Here is a 17,914-nt window from a genome sequence, read left to right on the forward strand (position 1 = left end):
CACCAAATCTGTCTGCTTTGTTGTTTTATTTCTTTTTGCTGTTTAGTTTTTGTTACTAGCCATTTGCATGCATGACATTTTGTATGCATTGACATGTCTATTGTAGAGTACAAGCCAATACAATCTTATACACTAATTCCAATATTGTGATTTGATTACTTCATTTTTCAATTACTGAACACAAATTGCATCTAAGTTTTAGAATCATGCTGTTGGCTGGTTGAAGTTAAACAGCAACTTTTTTTTTTCGCTAATTTTGAAGTGGTTTTCGTTGTGAGGATTCTGCAATGATGTATGTCATGCAACGTAACTATGCTACAAAAATAGAAAAGAGAAAAACTAGAACATAATATGATAGTACAATCTCCATATAGTACAACAAATACTTTTTATAGCATGTTCTTGGACCAAGACTTGCAGTAGCTACAAAAGGTTTTGCTCGTCAAGCTGGCATCAGTTCACCAGGCAGCTTTTCCTACTTTTACATAGGAAAAACTTACTCGGATTATTCTTTCCGTGTTTTCCACTGCCAATCTCTTCCTTTTTACCAGATAAAGATGAGAGTTTATTATTTGTGACTTGTCAAAGAAAAGTAAAAGAGAAAAAAAATAAGAGTTTGATGTTAATAATCTTTGGATAGCCCATTTTAAAGAAATAACATGTTTGTAACTTTCGAAGCTATTTCGTGAAAAAACAACAACAACAATATTGAAGTTCCAAGAAAATTGCGTCGATTGTTTCAACTTCCGTTGACCCTTTGTCCTAGCGCTATGAATGTTATATAACTCGTAGTTAGACGGTAGAGATAATGGCCTCGCTTTATTTTCGGCTGAAGGAGTCTCATACATAGATGTAATTACTTATATGAATGTGAAATTTCTTTTTCAATTTATTTTCGCGGTTAAGCATGGAGATTGGCAGACCATCATATTTTCTGCTGCATGCTTCTGACAAATAGATTCTAGGCTCTCCGACTCCTACAGGACACAGTCTCCTCATCATCATATTATCGACGAATATTGGTCGAATCATTAAAGCAAGACCACCATCATTTGTCAAAATAATGCAATGAGATTAATGAGGAATACAATTCCAGGATTAGGTGCTCTGCCCACTTAGCCACTTGAGATGGTTGTCACAGGAGAGGAAGTGAAAAAAAAACCAACAATCCGATCAATCAGAACCATATATATATATTGAAAGCAATAATCTGACGAACAAGTGACAGATTTTTATCTGGCTCAGTATTTCTTTGTCTTAAAAAAAAATCATTAATGTTATCAAGAAAGTAAGTTTTACAGTCGACTTTTTCTCTCTTTCTTTCTTCCTTAAGAATACAGCCAAGAACTACAACTTTCCATATTTGGTCGGCAAATCAATAAAGGAGCTCCACGTGATGATCCCTGCTCTGATGCCCCATGCCATCCTAGTCATGGGTCACTTTGACCTTAATGAATGAGCGTTGCTCTTGGAAAGCCCAGAAAATGCTTCTGTTTTGTACCAGAGTTCAGTCCGACTTCACATGTATGAAATCTTTTATCTTCGTGATGATGAACAGACGAATATAAAACTGTTACTACCAAAAAAAAAAAAAAGAGAGCTGCCAACCAGCACCATTGTGTTCTTCCCTTTTGCGCCCGAAAGGTGGGAAAAAAGAAAAAGTGAAAAGTAAAAATGTTTTAAAAATTTTGAGAAAAAAATTACTCTACCCTAAAGCCAAACTCTTTCCACGACCCCCTTTCCAACCAGACCTTTCAAAATAGGCACAAGTGGTCAACATAACCACAAAATTGAGGACATATGACTACATTTACGTATACATGTGTATGCACAGCAGTTTTCCACTTCAACACTCAACCCAGTTCTGATCTAATGTGCTGTAAGTGAAAAATTAATAGCATATCCAACCTAAAGACGGTTATTTCTGTCTTCTTTCTCCAAGGCAGCTATTGGGAAGTTCACTGCCTAGATTTCCTGCTATACATTGATCATCCCAGAACAGAATGAGAAACTGCATTTTACAATCTAATAATAGGCATCAGCCCATGAGCTTATCTTGGCGTAATTCTGTCTGGATGCATATAACCCATGCCCTCTATCAAATTAACAGCATGCAGCAGTAAACGCATTGGGAAGTAATGTGGCGATAAAGAAAGCAAAGCCCAGGGTTTATTGAAAACAAAATTCCTTGAATGCCTAAACTTCTAACATCTTACAACTACATGAGACAAACTTCTCCATCAAAATTTGGTACCAATCCAAAAAGAACTTGATCCTCAGATAGTTGAGGAGCCATTCCCTTAGTTATCCGAACATGACGGCACCAATTCACCCTCAATGCATGACAGAGTAACAGTCATTGACCAGCAGAGCGAGTTTGTAATCTCTTCCTCTCAAACTCAAGCTAGCAAAAACACAGAAGATCAAAAAGTCAGTAATCAGGTGAGATGACACTATGCATTTCACTCAACACAGTTCAACTTTTAGAGTTGACAGTCTAACCACTTTCCGCACTCGCTCATTGGCAGCTGGAGTTCCTCCAACGACGGACTCAGGAAGATATGGGCTACTAACGCGCACTTCATTCATCACAACTATAGTAGTCTTGTCCCAGCGCACTGGAAGCCTGAATACATGATGAAATTAGTAATATGAATCATAATCCTTTGTCTCATCTTTATTTGGGGTTATGCATAAGATAAATTTAAAGGTAGAACAAATACTAAATGAAAAGTAGCCACTAACAGTAAATAACACCATAACAATCACTAAATCAACTCTTCTTAAACGATAACAGACAAATGGTCATCCAGATAGTTCTTTTCTGCATATCATAAGGCAGCTGAAGGTATTAAATATTCAAATGTGATGCTCTAATCAGGATATGTGTGTGTATGCGTGCACGCGCACGAGAGATGGGGGGAGAGAGAGAGAGAGATTTGGAGAAGCACTCTTTTTTTTTTTTGGGAGGGGGGGGTGGGGGGAATCACCACCGTGTAGCACCTCTATTAGCTTTGCCAAAAATGTCAGCATGCTATGCATTTAATGGATTCAGGATGCCAGAAATGCTGTGGAGTTTCACTAAAGTGCCAAAGCCAACTACTTGCATCCATGTCCATGAGTCAGTTAACTGCATTTTCAAGAAGCTCAGGGGGCTTATTCTTCTGTTCTCCTCAGAAATTTCTGATTAAGACCATAGACATTAAACAATTTCAGGTGCAGTTAATCAGATGATTCTAACCAGATTCCTATATGAAGAAATGAAAACTAAATACCAAGCTTGAAAGCAGAAGACTGCCATTCGGAAGGATTGGCATGTTTCCTTGACATTGAAGTTTTGTCGATCACTTCAGATGAAGATTGAACGAGTACACCATTGAGATTCGATTGGTAAATTGACCCAAAATAACACTGGATAACCAGGGTAAGAAAAGAATATACCCTGACTTAGTTTAAATGCTGCATTTTCTAGAATCATGTAACAGTTACTATATCAGTATATACTTTTGACTCTTTTCTTTCAGCTTCGCTAAAAAAGGCCCTAACCATCTTCTGACTTCTCCCTTAGTGGTGTTGGCAAGGAGGTAGCAAGAAGAAATACGTTAGTCTTCTCATGAATTTAGACAACATGAATGGATTTGTTTTGCGTACAACATTCATATAGTGCACAATGGCATTTGAAGAATTAAAAAGGAGATTCCGCACAGGAATAAGATTGTTCAGCAGTTTTACTCCCCAATTCTGCATCTAACACTACTTCCGAAATGGAGTTGTTTTATGCATCTGATGCTCAAGGCTGAGCTATTCCAGTGAACTTTATGAAATTATAAATCTCAAACCTGATAGTACCTTTAAATGGAAGCCATACTATCTACTCAACATCTATGATCTTTCATTAGAAACAATTATTTGATTAGTAAAGATTTCCTTTTGCCGATAGACCGTTGGAGTTGTATAACCACAGTTAATTCTTGAAATAACATGCCATTTAGTTCGTGCAAAAATCTGCTTTTTGCCAACAATTGGATGTCATAACAACACTAGCAATACCAGAACTTATTTATCACAAAATAGAAATAACAAGTCAAGACTGCAAAGAACCAATATTTTCAACTAGTACAAGAGGAAAGAAAAAACTACATAAAATATACTGAAAAATCATATTGAGAAAATCAAACCGCTAATAGAAGATCAAGAAACAGCAATAAAGAAATGACAAACATAAAAACTTACGTTTTGGACAGAGCATCAAAAATGCTCTGAGCTTCAGCTGTAACACCAATCCCAAATCTTTCAGCCTCCAACTCAGCTTGCCTGAAAAATGCTACTTATAAAACCAACCACAATAATCACAAAAATAGTCCAAATCCACAACTTGGTCAGAAATTTTTTTTTTTAAAAATCGAAATACCTAATAGCAGAGTCTTCTCTGGCTTGAAGATTATTAAGATCAATAAAACATTTCTTGAGATCAAGAGGGTCTTCACCTTGACCCAAAAAAGTAAACTCCTTTACGTAATTGGCTTTCAATAGCCTAATATTCCTCTTTGGCCCTGACCCTGAATTTAATCCTTCTTGTATTCTTCAAATCCAAAGTTAAAGAATTTCAAAACCCACAAGAAAAATTACCAATTCATAATAAATACTGAAAATGCATGCGAAAATACTGAAAAGAAAAAATGGAACTTTTTAAGGGAAAATCTAGAAAAACAGGAGGAGAAGGATATGGAGAACAAGTATGTTGGATGAGCGGTCAAAGGTCAAAACTTGGCCTTGAAATTCTTCTCCAAGAGTGGTCTTGATGGAGAGTATGCATCCTACTGCGAAATCTTCGTTACTGTTATGAGCTTCCATGGATTTAGGCTTCTCGTCTTTTCGGCTTGTATTTCACCTGATTTGAGGTTTTGTAATGGAGCACCAGTTCAGTTTCTTTTCTTTTCCTTATTTCATACCGTTTTTGGTAATTTCAACACGGGCTGCAAAACAAACTTTTCAGATCGGAGACGTATTGGGCAGCCCAAAATTCTAAAGGCCCAATTCAAAGTCCAGCCCTAAAAGAGTCTGAAGCGATAGGTGGTGGCTAGTATTGCACAATTCCAATTGAAAATCAAGTCTTCTTTTTTTTTTTTTTTTAAAAAAAAAAAAAAGGAAAGAAAGAAAGAAGAAGAAATGTTAATTGCACCTCACATTTTTTTAATCGCACTCACTATTTGTTTTGTTATATAGCTTAATAAATAAAAAATGATATAATAAAAATGATAATAGTGAAAATGCGGTTAACAAAAGAGAGAGTGCAGTGCAATTAACATTTTTCACAAAAAAATAAGATAATTACCAGAAGAGGTTGTTTGGAAAGATACACCATTGCATGTAACAATTCATCTTTGGTAATTGGTGAACAACTAGTTCATTTATGGTTGTCAAAACCTTTTTAAAACATTTTCTCATTTATGAGAAATATGAATGCAAATTGCAGCAAGGGTTAATTGGTCAATTGATGCAATTTCTGCCATTCACTTTGTAGTCCAAACACTAAATATGGTTGAGAATAAGTCAATAATGTAAGTTGCAAACTGGTGTTGAATATTACTGGGACAATAGAGAAATTGCAGAAGTATTATAGGGATTTCCTAGCGATCGACATTACACTACTGTTTGGATTATAGTTTTTCACAGAAAATTTTTTTATATTTTTTGTTTTCAAATTATCTTTTCACCTTGTAATGTATGAGACTGGATGATATAATCTTGATGTTAAGATTTGCAAGAAGAGCTGAGCTCACAAATTCTAGACAACAGAACGTATTGCATGTCTAACACAAAGAAGCAATTTCTCAGAACTGCTTCCAATACTAATGACACACGCATGATGCAAGTATGCAACTTATTCCATTATAAGTAGTCTATTACAAGATTTGTATTCTAACAGAGTTGGACAGCAACTAAACAAATTTTAGAAAGTACAAATATAAACAATTATTCTTCTAATAATTAATCGTCCTCCAAAATTTACTCTCTGACAAATCCTTCTGATCTCTCCTTGAGTGTCAGTTAAGGAATTTATATTACTCATTGTCACCGTGTAATCAGCAAAATCGCCGAAGAAGAACGAGAGCAAATCCCCACATTATCATGGATTTAAAAAATCGTTTTGCAAAAGGGTTGTTTGTAGCTCTAAGAGTTCGTATTTGAAGAATACGAGGATAGCAGACTCTCTGTTTCAATCAAGAGAATAGCGACTACATAATTCAAGTTTCAATTTTTAACAGATGTTTGTCATCTTTTGCAACAGAAGTCAGCAACCACAAGTGAGAAAATGCTATCCTTTTTTTGCTCAAATGTGAATCAAAACTCAGTAATTTCAGTCATACCGTGCATTTGAAAAATGTCAAGCTCGCATTACAAAGATCTCTCTTGTTGGAATCATACGTCACAATCTACCCTTTTGAAGAATGATTTTAGAATTCATCATAATCTTGGAATTTTCCCCTTAGAACGAGTCCATGTCAGTATCATCCATCACATCCCTACAATAAAGAAACGTCAACATTCACGAATTTAATACAGCACTTATATTTAGTGTTCAGATATGTCGTCTTCGCTGTTTCTTTTCGAACAATATATTTTTGTTTTATGTGAATTAGGCCTTGAAAAACTTACATCAACAAAACAATCGTGAAAAAAAGAGGCGGATAATTGATGCCACCATCCTTGGATCTTGATCAACAGTTGCACTCATCACATCGTGAACTATAGCAGGAAGATCAGGGCAGCTGTTGTCATAGAAATCGAGCGAAATATGGGCAACAGAAGGACTAAAATAGAGAGCTAATATGAAGAAAATGCATGGGAGCTGGAAGGGGACAATGGCCATGCCGAAGAAGCACTTAGAACACTCGAGCTAAGCTTATTATAAACTTGCTTTTCAAATTGCATGGGGAGAAATACATTAATGTCTTCAGAATGATGATACATCCTCCACTGGAATTCTATGTTAGCAAAACTTCAGTGTGGAGTCATCTGGGCTAAGTTGCCACATTGGGTTCAATTTCTATCTTTTACTTGTACAATCCCATATGAGTAGAGCTGTTAATCGAGCCGAGTCGAGCCGAGTATTTGGCTGCCGAGCTCGACTCGAGTTTAATTCGAGCCGAGCTCTACTCGAGCTCGTTAGGAAAACGAGCTTTAAAATGTGTTCGAACTCGGCTCGTTAAATGTACATGTGGCTCGAGCTCGAGCTCGAGCTTGACTCGTTTATCACAAACAAGTCGAGCTTCACGAGCTCGAGCTCGAGCTCGTGCAAATTAATCTTAATAAAAACCTATAATTTTTAATTTTTATAATTTGATTTCTAAAATGACAAATATGCCCTTCATTAATGAGCTCTAACGAGCTACTCGAGTATCAAACGAGCCGAGCTTACTCGGCTCGTTAACTAAACGAGCATGTTTCGAGCTCGAGCTCGACTCGTTAACCAAAATTAACGAGCCGAGCTCGAGCCTTAACGAGTCGAGCTCTAATGAGCTTTCGAGCTACTCGATTGACTTAACAGCTCTACATATGAGCATGGGATTTTTTCCTTTTCCCATTTTGAAATGTTAAATCGTGCATTTCCCAACAATTATTCCTGGACCAGCAAAAGGAGCCCTTAGGCCTTCAAAATGGTTCCTGGACCAGTCCAAGTTATTGGTTGTAGTAGTCCAAGAATAGTTGGGTTTATGCCAAAGGTCCTGCAAACCTTTCCCCCAAAGTCTCCCTCCAGGTCAATACTAATTACTGTTGGGCTCAGAGAGAGCCAAATAAGGGGAGAATTTAACCATGAGGTAGAATGGTAACCACAACCATGGGCTTGACACCACATCCAATCCAAAACCTTAAGGCATTGGGTCTATGGATCATTCCCACTTATATGTTCCTCATTCTACTCATCTCTTTCCGATGTGGGATATTGATTCACACTTGATATCCCAACAATTACTAATGGCGGACTAGCAGCTCGTCTCCAACTTTATGGTCAAAGAGTCGAGAGATAAGGTTAAGACTAAGAGTTCAGCAAAAGGACATTCGATTAGGAAGGTGGATGTATAGTACAGAGATTTAATAATATTTTCTTTATTTTTTTTGGGGGTATCCATAAGATACAAAAATGAGATTAATCAATTAGATATCAATCAGTTACTACGTGAAGATGACAAAAACTGGCCAGGTTAAGCTGTATTGTCCAAATAACATGGGATTTTCTGCTTGGCTTTTGACTGAATCTTCCCCACAAGCTTCTCTTCTTTTAATCTTCTTCCTCCATCCCTCTTATCTCTCTCTCTCAACCAAAAATAGTGGGATTCTCGGCCACTAGTTCCAAAAACCAAAAGCATGGAAACATAAGCAAAGCGCGCAAGAAAAAAAAGAAAACAAGCATATTAACTTGAAGCCAGAGATGGGCTCTAAAAAGCCACTGAAACATCAATCTAACTCGTTATTAACAAAATTATTGCCTTGGACCTTCTCCATCCTCCTCCCCCTCCTCCTCATTCATCTGTGTTTTCATCCAATACCCTTCCTACGCTCTCCATCTAGTAAGCTTCATTCAAATAATAATAATGCTATCAACAATGACTCCGCTTCTCCTCCTTCGCGACGTACATTTCCATCCAGTCAGCTTCATGCAAAAAATCACGTTATCAACAATGACTCCACTTCCCCTTCTCCTTCGCAAGGTACATTGGTCTAGGATGCACAATAATCAAAAGGCAACATGTGTTTGTCATTTTCCTGTATTTTCAGGCTTGCATTAGTCACCAATTTTTACGTATGTATGAGAACAAAAGCTTCTGTCTTGATTTCTTGCAGATGTTAATAGTTCTAATGCTCCAACTGCGTGTGACTACTCGAATGGGGAATGGATACGTGACAAGTTGGGACCTCTGTACAATGGGACAACTTGTGGTACAATTAAAGATGGCCAGAATTGCATGAGCCATGGGAGGCCTGACAAAGATTATCTCTACTGGAGATGGAAGCCAAGACAATGCAAATTGCCAAGGTTTGAGCCTCGGACATTTCTCCAATACCTTAGCAATAAGCATTTGGCTTTTGTGGGTGATTCTGTTGCTAGAAACCAATTGGAATCCCTGCTCTGCATGATCACCACTGTTTCTTCTCCTAAGCTTGTTCGTAGTTATGGTGAGGATAACAAATTTCGCAAATGGCATTTCCCTTCTCATAATGTTACCGTGTCCATTTTTTGGTCACCATTTCTTGTAAAAGGCATCGAGAAATCCGATGAGATTGATATCACGCGAAATTACAATAAACTGTACTTGGATTTAGTTGATGAGAAATGGGCAGGGGAAATTGATCATCTGGACATGATAGTTTTATCTGTGGGGCATTGGTTTTTACACCGGGCAGTGTACTATTATAATGGTACCATACTAGGTTGCCACTACCGCTCTGATCAAAATTGCACTGAAATTGGATTCTATGATGTTTATGGCAAGGCATATCAAACAGCCGTTAATTCAATAATTGACAGGAAGAGATCATCTAGTTGCAATGCAACTGATGTTTTTGTAACTACATTTTCACCTGCTCACTTCGAAGGGGAATGGGATAAATTTGGGGCGTGCCCCAAAACAAAGCCTTATAATGCAAGTGAAAAGAAGCTAGAAGGGATGGACGCAGAAATGAGAAATATAGGGATTAAAGAAGTTAAGGCAGCAAGAGAAAAATCTAAGAAGTTTGGTAGCTTGAGATTTGAGTATGTAGATGTGTCTGCATTATCTTTCCTTAGAGCAGATGGCCATCCAGGGCCGTATTTGTATCCTTTTCCATTTGCCAATGGAATTAAAGATCGTGTACAGAATGACTGTGTGCATTGGTGTTTACCAGGGCCTATCGATACATGGAATGAGATTTTGTTAGAAATCATGAAAAGACGGGAAACTGAAGTTTAGTAGATAATGGTAAGATCATCCTGTTCTTGAAAACGAATGTGCAGTGATGCTGTCCTCTTCCATTTGCGAGTGATTACTGGCCGCCATGAGATCAGGAAAACAGAATGAGAAAGGGTAATGTAGAGATATCGGAGTTGTTTTGTACAGCACATCATTTGGAGCGTGGCAATTTGTGACTGATTTTCTACCTAACATAGGACGCTTTTACAGTCAAACTTTTGTAATTTTTAACATGCTCCTAGCCTCCTCATAAGGTGAAATAACATTTAGATAGGGATAGAAAGATACAGTGATTATAATGGTTCACTACATTCTCCATGTAACCCAAGAAAGCGAAAGGGTTCAAAGTTCAGACACCCTATTTCTTAAGCGTCATGTACCATGTATTTTGCCTACCACTATTTTTTGTCATTTGGAAGATTTTGCTTTTGAGCCGGCATACAAAAGCCAAAAGGAGATGTGAAAGGTCAAGTAACTATTTAAGAGGACAATAATAAGGAGCAAGATCACGTATTAGTCCGTTAATTATTCTGCATGCCAATAGGTCAAATGCTGGAAAAAAAAAAAGAACAAGAAATGGAAATGGAAATGAAGTTCTGCTGACCTCTCTTCAGTTGTCTGAGTACTCTCTTTGTTCATGTAAAACAGTAAAACTCGGAATTGTTTGATGCGGTAAAGAAAATGACCAAAGCCCAGTCTGGGTTCGGTCCGGTGGTTGTAGCCCAGTTGGGTGAGAGCCACCAACCAAGGATCGAATCCCAGTCGTTACCATTGATCGATGATGTCGGGCAGCCTCTCGCGGTCACGCAGTGGGATTAGTTGGGGCGTACGGTAACTAGTCCTCGGCCCCAGATACCCACTGTGATGAAAAAAAAAAAAAAGGTAAAGAAAATGACCAAAAAAAAAAAAAGGTAAAGAAAATGACAAAAGCATAAAAAAAAATTGAAAAAAAAATCCCATGGGGTCATCCAAATAAACAATAAAATAAAAAGAACAAGAAAAACTCTGGGACGTTTCCATAATAGGTTTAAGAAGAACCCTATAGTGCATTTATATGTAACAAACCTGTTTTTGATTTATAAGAAGAATCCACAATTTGATAATAAAGAACATGGAATTTACTGAATTAGCAAAACCTCCCGCTGCCTAGTGTTAAGGATTGATTAATATTTGCTGCTACAGAAGTCTATCCATTTGTCCAGTTCAGACTTCAGACTCCATACCTCATCTGATCTCCCTTTCCACTGCAAAATCAATCTCAACTCTGCAACTTCTAAGTGCTCTTTCTTCAATGGCAATCGCCTCCACATCCTATCTTCCCGTATACTTGGGCACCCAGCCTCATTCCCACCACAACCTCTATCACATCCCTCACTTCAGAACTCATCAAAATCCAATCTTTACCCCAAAAAGGACACACCCTTTTGTCGTCTTCCCTAAACACACAGCGTTCAATCTCATCTTCCCACTTTCGACCTCCCAATCTTCTTTTTCTTCCACCTCTTCTACGCCGACCCTCCAGAATGCACTTCAAACAGGGCGATTTCTTACTAATGAAGAGCTTGAAAAGCTTCAGTTTCTTGAGAGTTATAGGTATTTTCAGGAATTAAAATCTGGGTTTTTGTACATAAGAATGATGGATCAAGAAGAAATGGATATGACGGTTAGTTTATTGTCCGAGACTTTTGCTGAATCCATGTTGTTGCCTAAAGGGTATGTCCGATTCTTGGAGTATTTGGTGAAGCAGTATCTGATTGAGAGGAGGACTTTAATGCCTCATACTGCAACACTAGTCGGTTTCTATAAGGAGGATGAAGAGGAGGATTTACAGTTAGCTGGGACAGTTGAGGTGTGTTTTAACAAGAAGGGTGCTAATGCTTCTCCTCCTACACCTACTGCTCCCAAAAATTCTCCATATATAAGCAATATGACTGTAAAGGAGTCACTTAGAAGGTATAACTTTGAAATTTTAAATTGTTACTCCTTCTATTATATGTGGATGACAAAATTTTATAACAAACCATCAATGGAGGGCAGCAGAGAAACTCACTTTTTAGTATTTCTCCCCTGTTGTCTGTATAATTTCGTAATTTTCAAAAAAAAGAAAAAGAAAAAGAAATATCAGCTAGAAAGGGTTAGGTGTTCCTGTGTAAAAACACCAATACAAAGGGATTGGTTTCTCCAGTAAATGATATTCCTTGACTTACTCTGAGTACGTGTTGAATTTTGAAAGACCTTTTGCACCTTATATTGACAAATGTTTAAACTTTACCGTCCGCATTAAGGCAGCAACTTTGCATATCCTACTTGCACTGCAAAGATAAGCAGTATATCCTGGGGGCTGTTAGTTTCATTTGTCTTGCCATTGCATCGGTGTCTTGCTGTGTTGTGTTGCTGTTGTTTGATGACTATAACTTAATTGTTTCAACATTATTGTGAGTGAAAGTTGAATTCAAATTTTCAGGAGGGGCATTGGATGGCATTTACTGAAAGCAAGTGAGGAATTGATTGCTCATATGACTTCCTCGAGGGATGTTTACTTACACTGTAGAATGATTGATGAGGCTCCTTTGAATATGTACACAAAAGCAGGATATAGCATTGTCAGGACAGACACCATCTTAGTCCTGCTGACATTGCAGAGGCGTAAACACTTGATGTGCAAGCAAATTCCAGTCTTGACTAGCCCTTCTGAAATGGATACTTACAGCCAGGAACCTTATTCGTAAATGGAGAGTCAAAATGATTTTGTACTTTTTGAGGTATTAAAGCGTTCTGACTTAATTGCCTTCGTTAGAGAAACCCATTGTGCATACTTGGTTTCTTTCCCTAGCTTTTGCTTGCTGTAATTGAAATTATAATTGCATCTTCTTGGCAGATGCTTGTAAGTCATCGGACCTTTTGTAACATAACTCTATTATATGATTAAAATCTGTTCAGGTGACTCTACTTGTTCTTTTTTTGGTTTCTTTAATTGATTCTGCATTTATTGCCTGCTTTAATTTTGATAATGATAATCATTAGATAGGTTTAGATTGGAAGGGCAACTAGATTTTCCTAGCTGACTTTTTGATGATTTTATTATTGAGTTTCAACCTTTTGCTCATAGCTATTTCCACTACACTTTATTCTGACATTCTTGTCAAACGAGCTGTTTGCTTTTAGAGCATGTTTCTTTTTTACTCTTTCCTGCTTGCTGGCTGACAAGCAAGTGAAACCTGGATTCTTGAACGTGTTAACATGTTAAATCTACCATTTATATGTGAAACTCCAGTCCTGTAAACTTCTTATTTACTGCTGAACTTGTTTAACTACTCTCTGGACAACCTGAAGAACATTGTGGAACCTATAAAGCAAGTGACAATACGCGAACTATTTGGAAGCCGATAGCTCTTGTTAACTCTTCTGGTCCATATATTTCATAGAAGGATATTATGTACTTCTGTTTGAAGGTTACTACAGTTCACTTCAATATTGTTTCCCATGACAATCCGTGAAAGGATGTTATGGAATAGTTCTCTATTATACATAAGGAAAAGACGAGCAATGTCTCAGATTTTATTCACATTGTTGTACAAATCTTCAAATTACACGAGAGAAATACCTTATCAGAAAATGGTGAAGCTAAAAGAGGAAAAAAAAAGAAGGAAAAATATGACACCTGATGCTTCTGGCTGTCTATCAGAAACTCTTTTTGAGTCATTAAATTATAAAAATACCATCTTCCTTCAGACACCTATGAGTATGTTTATCATATATGACCAATCAATAAACTGAGGGTTGCTTGTAAAAATCTTAAGAATTTCTTGAACTTTGAAGATTCTAGGTTGCAGTACAGTCTTCTTAGCTGGAAGATCATTTACACGGTGTATCATGATGCATCTCTAATTTTTGTATGAAAAAGATTGTTGTTTGTTTAAATCATTCTGAAAGTATGCAGTGTCATCCCTAGTCCCCTTGAATTTGTGTAGACAATTAGTTGGAGCTCCTTAACGCATTCTATCATTGAGGGCCGTTCAGTACTGTCAATTCGTACACAGCGCGATGCAAGGCTAGCAAACATGGCTATAGACTCCATTGTATATGAATTCCTGCTCATATCTGGATCAATTATCTTGCGCAACCTCTTTTTATCATTCAATATGTGCCTAACCTGCAGCACCCATGAAGCAGCTATTAGGCTTTTATGGAGATATTTTGAACTGTTTTTGTCATGTCATGACCATGACAATGAGCATTTGCTGTTACCTGCAGTACTAAGTTCTGATCATTTGGTCCTTGGTTCAGGTCAACTGCTCTCCGTCCAGTCAAAAGCTCTAGCAGAACCACTCCAAATGCATAAACATCACTTTGTAAAGTGAGTTTTCCTGTCTGTTGCCAAGGTAGATAGATCCAAGGCTCAGTCCTTGTTGCCAATTAATGAAACCAAGTAAGAACCAACCCTTGATAGTATTACTTTCTTATCTCATAAGTTTTCAAAGGAAGGAAAAAGAAAGGCGTAAATCCCTTGTTCATTGTAGAAAAAACGCAGATACATAAGATCAAGGTGGCATGGGAAACTGCATTAATCTGTATACAAAAGACCGGAAAATAAATAAAACATCCTTGTAACAGAATTGCTAATTTAAATGTATGTTTTTGTAATTGAGGTGGGAATGGTGAAATAAGAAAAGAGAACAAGGCTTGGAGTCTCCCTTTGGACCAAGAAACAAAAAATTAGAGGGGGCAATGGGGAAATAAGAAAAGAAGAAAGAAGATGATAAGCGAATAATCACAATAATTGCCGCCTACTTGGCTTCTGAAATTCTGTTTCTGCTTATTCTTCCTTTTAATTGCACTTCTGTGTGCTTTTGCATGATGCGTTTTTAAGTGAAAATAAACAGTTAGGGTTTGTCTCGGAACACTTTATTATGCAGTTAAAAGAATTTAACTGTTGCAAGGCTGCTAGTTTATTTTTTTCTATCTTTTGATCGGTTGAAAGTATCTTCCAAGTTTTTGTTTAAATGGTTGTGGCATTAAGTTCTGAAACAGGAATTATGAACATGAAGTGGTTAAAGCCTATTGTTTTCTAGTGTTGATAGAAGAGAAATCAGAAAAATCTCGAGTTCTAGTTTTCTAGTGCTGATATCTTATATAATGAAGAGAAATTCCTATTTTCATTTATGGAGAATAGAAGATAAAATTTGTAATCCTTTGTCTTTATGGATACGTACCAACGTATATTCTGGATCAAAGTAGCCAAAAGTACCCAGCACTCTTGCTGTTACACAGGTTTCCTGGCCCTCTGGCATCAACTTTGCAAGTCCAAAGTCTGAAATCTGCAAAAACGCCAGAACTTGCAACAATTGTTATATCATAAAAGCACTTCCTACGAATCATGGTGGAATCTTTTGGAGATTTTTATGAAGTGGATGTACCTTGGCTTCAAAGTTGTTGTCTAGCAGGATATTGGTTGATTTGAAGTCTCGGTGTACAATGGGGATTCCGACAGCAGAACTGGAATGGAGATATGCAAGTCCTCTTGCTGCTCCAAGAGCCACTTTGAGTCTCAAAGGCCAATCCATCTTCAGTTCTCCAATACCTGGAAGCTGTTGTAAGACTAATACATCTTCAAGCACAAAAGTTTAGAGAAGTAGTGCAGAATTCACAAACAAACAAACCGTTCAAGTGATCTTGCAGATTCCCTCGTGGCATATATTCATAAACCAAGAACCTATGCTTCCCATCTGCACAATAGCCTATTAAAGATACAAGATTGGGATGGTCCAATCTGCTTAAGATATCAACTTCCACCCGGAATTCGCGCTCCCCTTCTGCTGCTTTAAATGACGGTAGGTCCATTTTCTTGATTGCTACAATCTGTGACTTGAAAAAAATATTCTTATAAACCATACTTTTTGGTCTTCCTCTTTCTTCATTTGTTTTCAACTATTGTTGTGAACTTGAAAGATCGAACTCCAATTGGACCACCAATTTTATGTGAAAAAACATAATACCATGGATGTGCACGAGCAATTTTGCCTAGAAATTTTTTTTTTATGTTTTAGCAAATGTACCTCTCCAGACCGTAAAGTACCCTTGTAGACTCGACCAAATCCTCCTTTCCCAAGTAGATTTTGTTCACTGAAAGAATGTGTTGCCTCTTCCATTTCTTTAAGCGTGAAAACTGCTGATCCATGGTGTCTTTTTGCAGGTGGAGCGCTGCCCTCAATTTTCCAACATTCCACTGGTTTATACACCCCTGAAAAGGAAAAGCAGAAATTAAAGAATTGATCGCCAAAAAAGCAAGTGAATTGCATGGGTGCAACAACTAAGTTGTAACGCAACAGGAGTAGAAGAACACGAGATATTAGAAACTGAAACATACAAGGATTGATGTGATCTTCAGACTTGCTTCTGCGGCGCTTATTCCACGCTGAAACCAAACCGAACGGCATGACAACTCTTGCTTAAGATGATCTCCAGTTTGTGGATTGAATAAAGCACGCATTCAGTTGAAGAGTGAAGGGCTATACTCATGGCAGTCTATGCTATGCAACAGGAAAAGGAGAATGAGAACTTACAAAGCTGGCTCACAAAAATATGGAGGAAGAGAAGTTAATATGATGGTCATTACCTCATTATAGACTGGTTGGTGTTGAACCGGAGTCGTGCTGATTATACAGATTGAGAGAATTGGAGAAGGATATTAAGTATAAGCAGAATTTGATACTATGTAGCATCAGAATCCTGTAGGAGTGCGTACAAAGCAACTGAACTGAGAGACTAGCTTTGAGAAATACTCAAAAAAATGTAGTAATACCAATCAGCCAACAACCTGCAAATCTCACTTGATGAACAAGAAAAAGTAAACAAAGGAATGAATAAAATGGCCAAACCGGTTGCTTACCTTTGATAGAGGGGGGTGGTGTGGTGTGGTGGGGTAAGGGAGGTACCTCTGAAAAGGAAAGAGGAGCTGCAGCCTCACCTCCTTACGATTTTGTGTGACTTGGGAAAAGATTGTTGTTGTTGTTTCCTTTTCATTTTGATTACTTTCTAATCTTTTATATGATTTACCTGTGTTGCAATTAGAATTTAGTAAGCAAGAAAAAGGGCTGTTTTATGCTGTTAGTGGTTTGAAAAAGGACGTTCATGACAATTGTTGGCGAGTCGTCGTGTGAGAAACTAAGGCCTTATTTGGATTGCATTTTTTTGGATTTTTTTGTAGAAAAAATACTGTAACGATTTGATGTATGCGAGATAAAAAGGTAATTGGAAAATGTGTTCACAGAAAATATAACAATTTTTTTTCGAAAATGGCAATCGAAACACACCCTAATATTGTGTGTTTGTTTAAGATATGGATGACATATCCGATTCAACCAAAGCACGGCATGAAACTTTGATGCCTCTGCATGACTTTCTGGATTAATTGCTTCCAGCAATCATTAACAAAAAAAAAAAAAATAAATAAACATTATACCTCTTTCATTACCTACCGTCGTCAGCTTAAATTCTAACCCAAAGAATACAAGTGTATCTTGGAAAAAGTTTACTCAAAATCCAACAGGGCATCTTAAAAAAGAAAAACAAAATATCTAAAATGTAGAATCGGATTCAACAGTTATTTCCATGCACTAGAGAGAGTGTGTTTTTTCTTCTTTTTTTTTGGCTGTTTTTTAACTTAATGAACTATAAGTATGATTTGTAGTATTTTTTTTTAAAAAAAAAAAAAGAAGAAGAAGCATGATTTGTAGTTGAGTAATAATCTCAATAGCTTCAAAATGGGATCGAGATAACACCCAAAATTATGATCGCAACTAACATGCATCTCTCTTTTTTTAAAAAAAAAAAAAATAAAGATAGCATCTCTTAACAAATTGGTACAAGTAATTTGTAGTGAATTATATGATATACTAATATCGGATCGAAAATGTATTGCGAAAAATGGTGTTTGATTTTTCTTGGCAGTTCCAAGGCCG

The 17,914-nt window shown here is 37.2% G+C and overlaps 4 protein-coding genes across 7 annotated transcripts; 2 read left to right on the forward strand and 2 right to left on the reverse strand.

The window, feature by feature from the left end:
* Positions 1 to 1,760: 1,760 nt before the first annotated feature.
* Positions 1,761 to 4,917, reverse strand: LOC113752943 (protein LSM12 homolog A-like). The gene is made up of 5 exons (XM_027297001.1): positions 4,728 to 4,917; positions 4,412 to 4,577; positions 4,234 to 4,314; positions 2,503 to 2,626; positions 1,761 to 2,404 (listed from the first exon to the last, which is right to left on the reverse strand). Exons 1-5 carry the CDS (start codon positions 4,852 to 4,854, stop codon positions 2,357 to 2,359), a joined length of 546 nt encoding a protein of 181 aa, XP_027152802.1. The 5' UTR covers positions 4,855 to 4,917; the 3' UTR covers positions 1,761 to 2,356.
* A 3,517-nt stretch (positions 4,918 to 8,434) lies between these two features.
* LOC113752687 (protein ALTERED XYLOGLUCAN 4) lies at positions 8,435 to 9,953 on the forward strand. Its single transcript, XM_027296768.1, has 2 exons — positions 8,435 to 8,714; positions 8,848 to 9,953. The coding sequence occupies exons 1-2, from the start codon at positions 8,435 to 8,437 to the stop codon at positions 9,951 to 9,953; spliced, it is 1,386 nt and encodes a 461-aa protein (XP_027152569.1).
* Positions 9,954 to 11,056: 1,103 nt separating this feature from the next.
* Positions 11,057 to 12,860, forward strand: LOC113753365. The gene is made up of 2 exons (XM_027297499.1): positions 11,057 to 11,906; positions 12,418 to 12,860. The coding sequence occupies exons 1-2, from the start codon at positions 11,245 to 11,247 to the stop codon at positions 12,680 to 12,682; spliced, it is 927 nt and encodes a 308-aa protein (XP_027153300.1). The 5' UTR covers positions 11,057 to 11,244; the 3' UTR covers positions 12,683 to 12,860.
* A 622-nt stretch (positions 12,861 to 13,482) lies between these two features.
* On the reverse strand, positions 13,483 to 17,037 carry LOC113751281 (probable serine/threonine-protein kinase PBL28). Of its 4 annotated transcripts, none has more exons than XM_027295226.1 (7): positions 16,570 to 17,037; positions 16,010 to 16,478; positions 15,614 to 15,812; positions 15,371 to 15,534; positions 15,167 to 15,271; positions 14,202 to 14,324; positions 13,483 to 14,106 (listed from the first exon to the last, which is right to left on the reverse strand). In XM_027295226.1, the coding sequence occupies exons 2-7, from the start codon at positions 16,388 to 16,390 to the stop codon at positions 13,870 to 13,872; spliced, it is 1,209 nt and encodes a 402-aa protein (XP_027151027.1). In that variant the 5' UTR covers positions 16,391 to 16,478; positions 16,570 to 17,037; the 3' UTR covers positions 13,483 to 13,869. The 4 variants fall into 4 exon arrangements, with proteins under 4 accessions (XP_027151027.1, XP_027151028.1, XP_027151029.1 ...); XM_027295227.1 differs by having other exon boundaries at positions 16,010 to 16,483; XM_027295228.1 differs by having other exon boundaries at positions 16,010 to 16,194; positions 16,321 to 17,037.
* Between the last annotated feature and the right edge of the window lie 877 nt (positions 17,038 to 17,914).

This window comes from Coffea eugenioides, chromosome 11 (genome assembly GCF_003713205.1).
Source record: "Coffea eugenioides isolate CCC68of chromosome 11, Ceug_1.0, whole genome shotgun sequence".
Lineage (NCBI taxonomy): Eukaryota > Viridiplantae > Streptophyta > Magnoliopsida > Gentianales > Rubiaceae > Coffea > Coffea eugenioides.

Bases quoted from the DNA above. Each gene is read 5' to 3' on its own strand.
- LOC113752943 (XM_027297001.1), bottom strand. From the start codon at position 4,854: ATGGAAGCTCATAACAGTAACGAAGATTTCGCAGTAGGATGCATACTC. The intron at 4,578-4,727 runs ATATCCTTCTCC...TTTGAAGAATAC, and splicing joins ATCCAACATACTTGTTCTCC to AAGAAGGATTAAATTCAGGG. The intron at 2,405-2,502 runs GTTAGACTGTCA...TGTTTTTGCTAG, and splicing joins ATGAGCGAGTGCGGAAAGTG to CTTGAGTTTGAGAGGAAGAG.
- LOC113752687 (XM_027296768.1), top strand. From the start codon at position 8,435: ATGGGCTCTAAAAAGCCACTGAAACATCAATCTAACTCGTTATTAACA. The intron at 8,715-8,847 runs GTACATTGGTCT...GATTTCTTGCAG, and splicing joins TTCCCCTTCTCCTTCGCAAG to ATGTTAATAGTTCTAATGCT.
- LOC113753365 (XM_027297499.1), top strand. From the start codon at position 11,245: ATGGCAATCGCCTCCACATCCTATCTTCCCGTATACTTGGGCACCCAG. The intron at 11,907-12,417 runs GTATAACTTTGA...TCAAATTTTCAG, and splicing joins GTAAAGGAGTCACTTAGAAG to GAGGGGCATTGGATGGCATT.
- LOC113751281 (XM_027295226.1), bottom strand. From the start codon at position 16,390: ATGCCGTTCGGTTTGGTTTCAGCGTGGAATAAGCGCCGCAGAAGCAAG. The intron at 15,535-15,613 runs GTTTGTTTGTTT...AACAGCTTCCAG, and splicing joins TCTGCAAGATCACTTGAACG to GTATTGGAGAACTGAAGATG. The intron at 15,272-15,370 runs GTACATCCACTT...GCGTTTTTGCAG, and splicing joins ACAACAACTTTGAAGCCAAG to ATTTCAGACTTTGGACTTGC.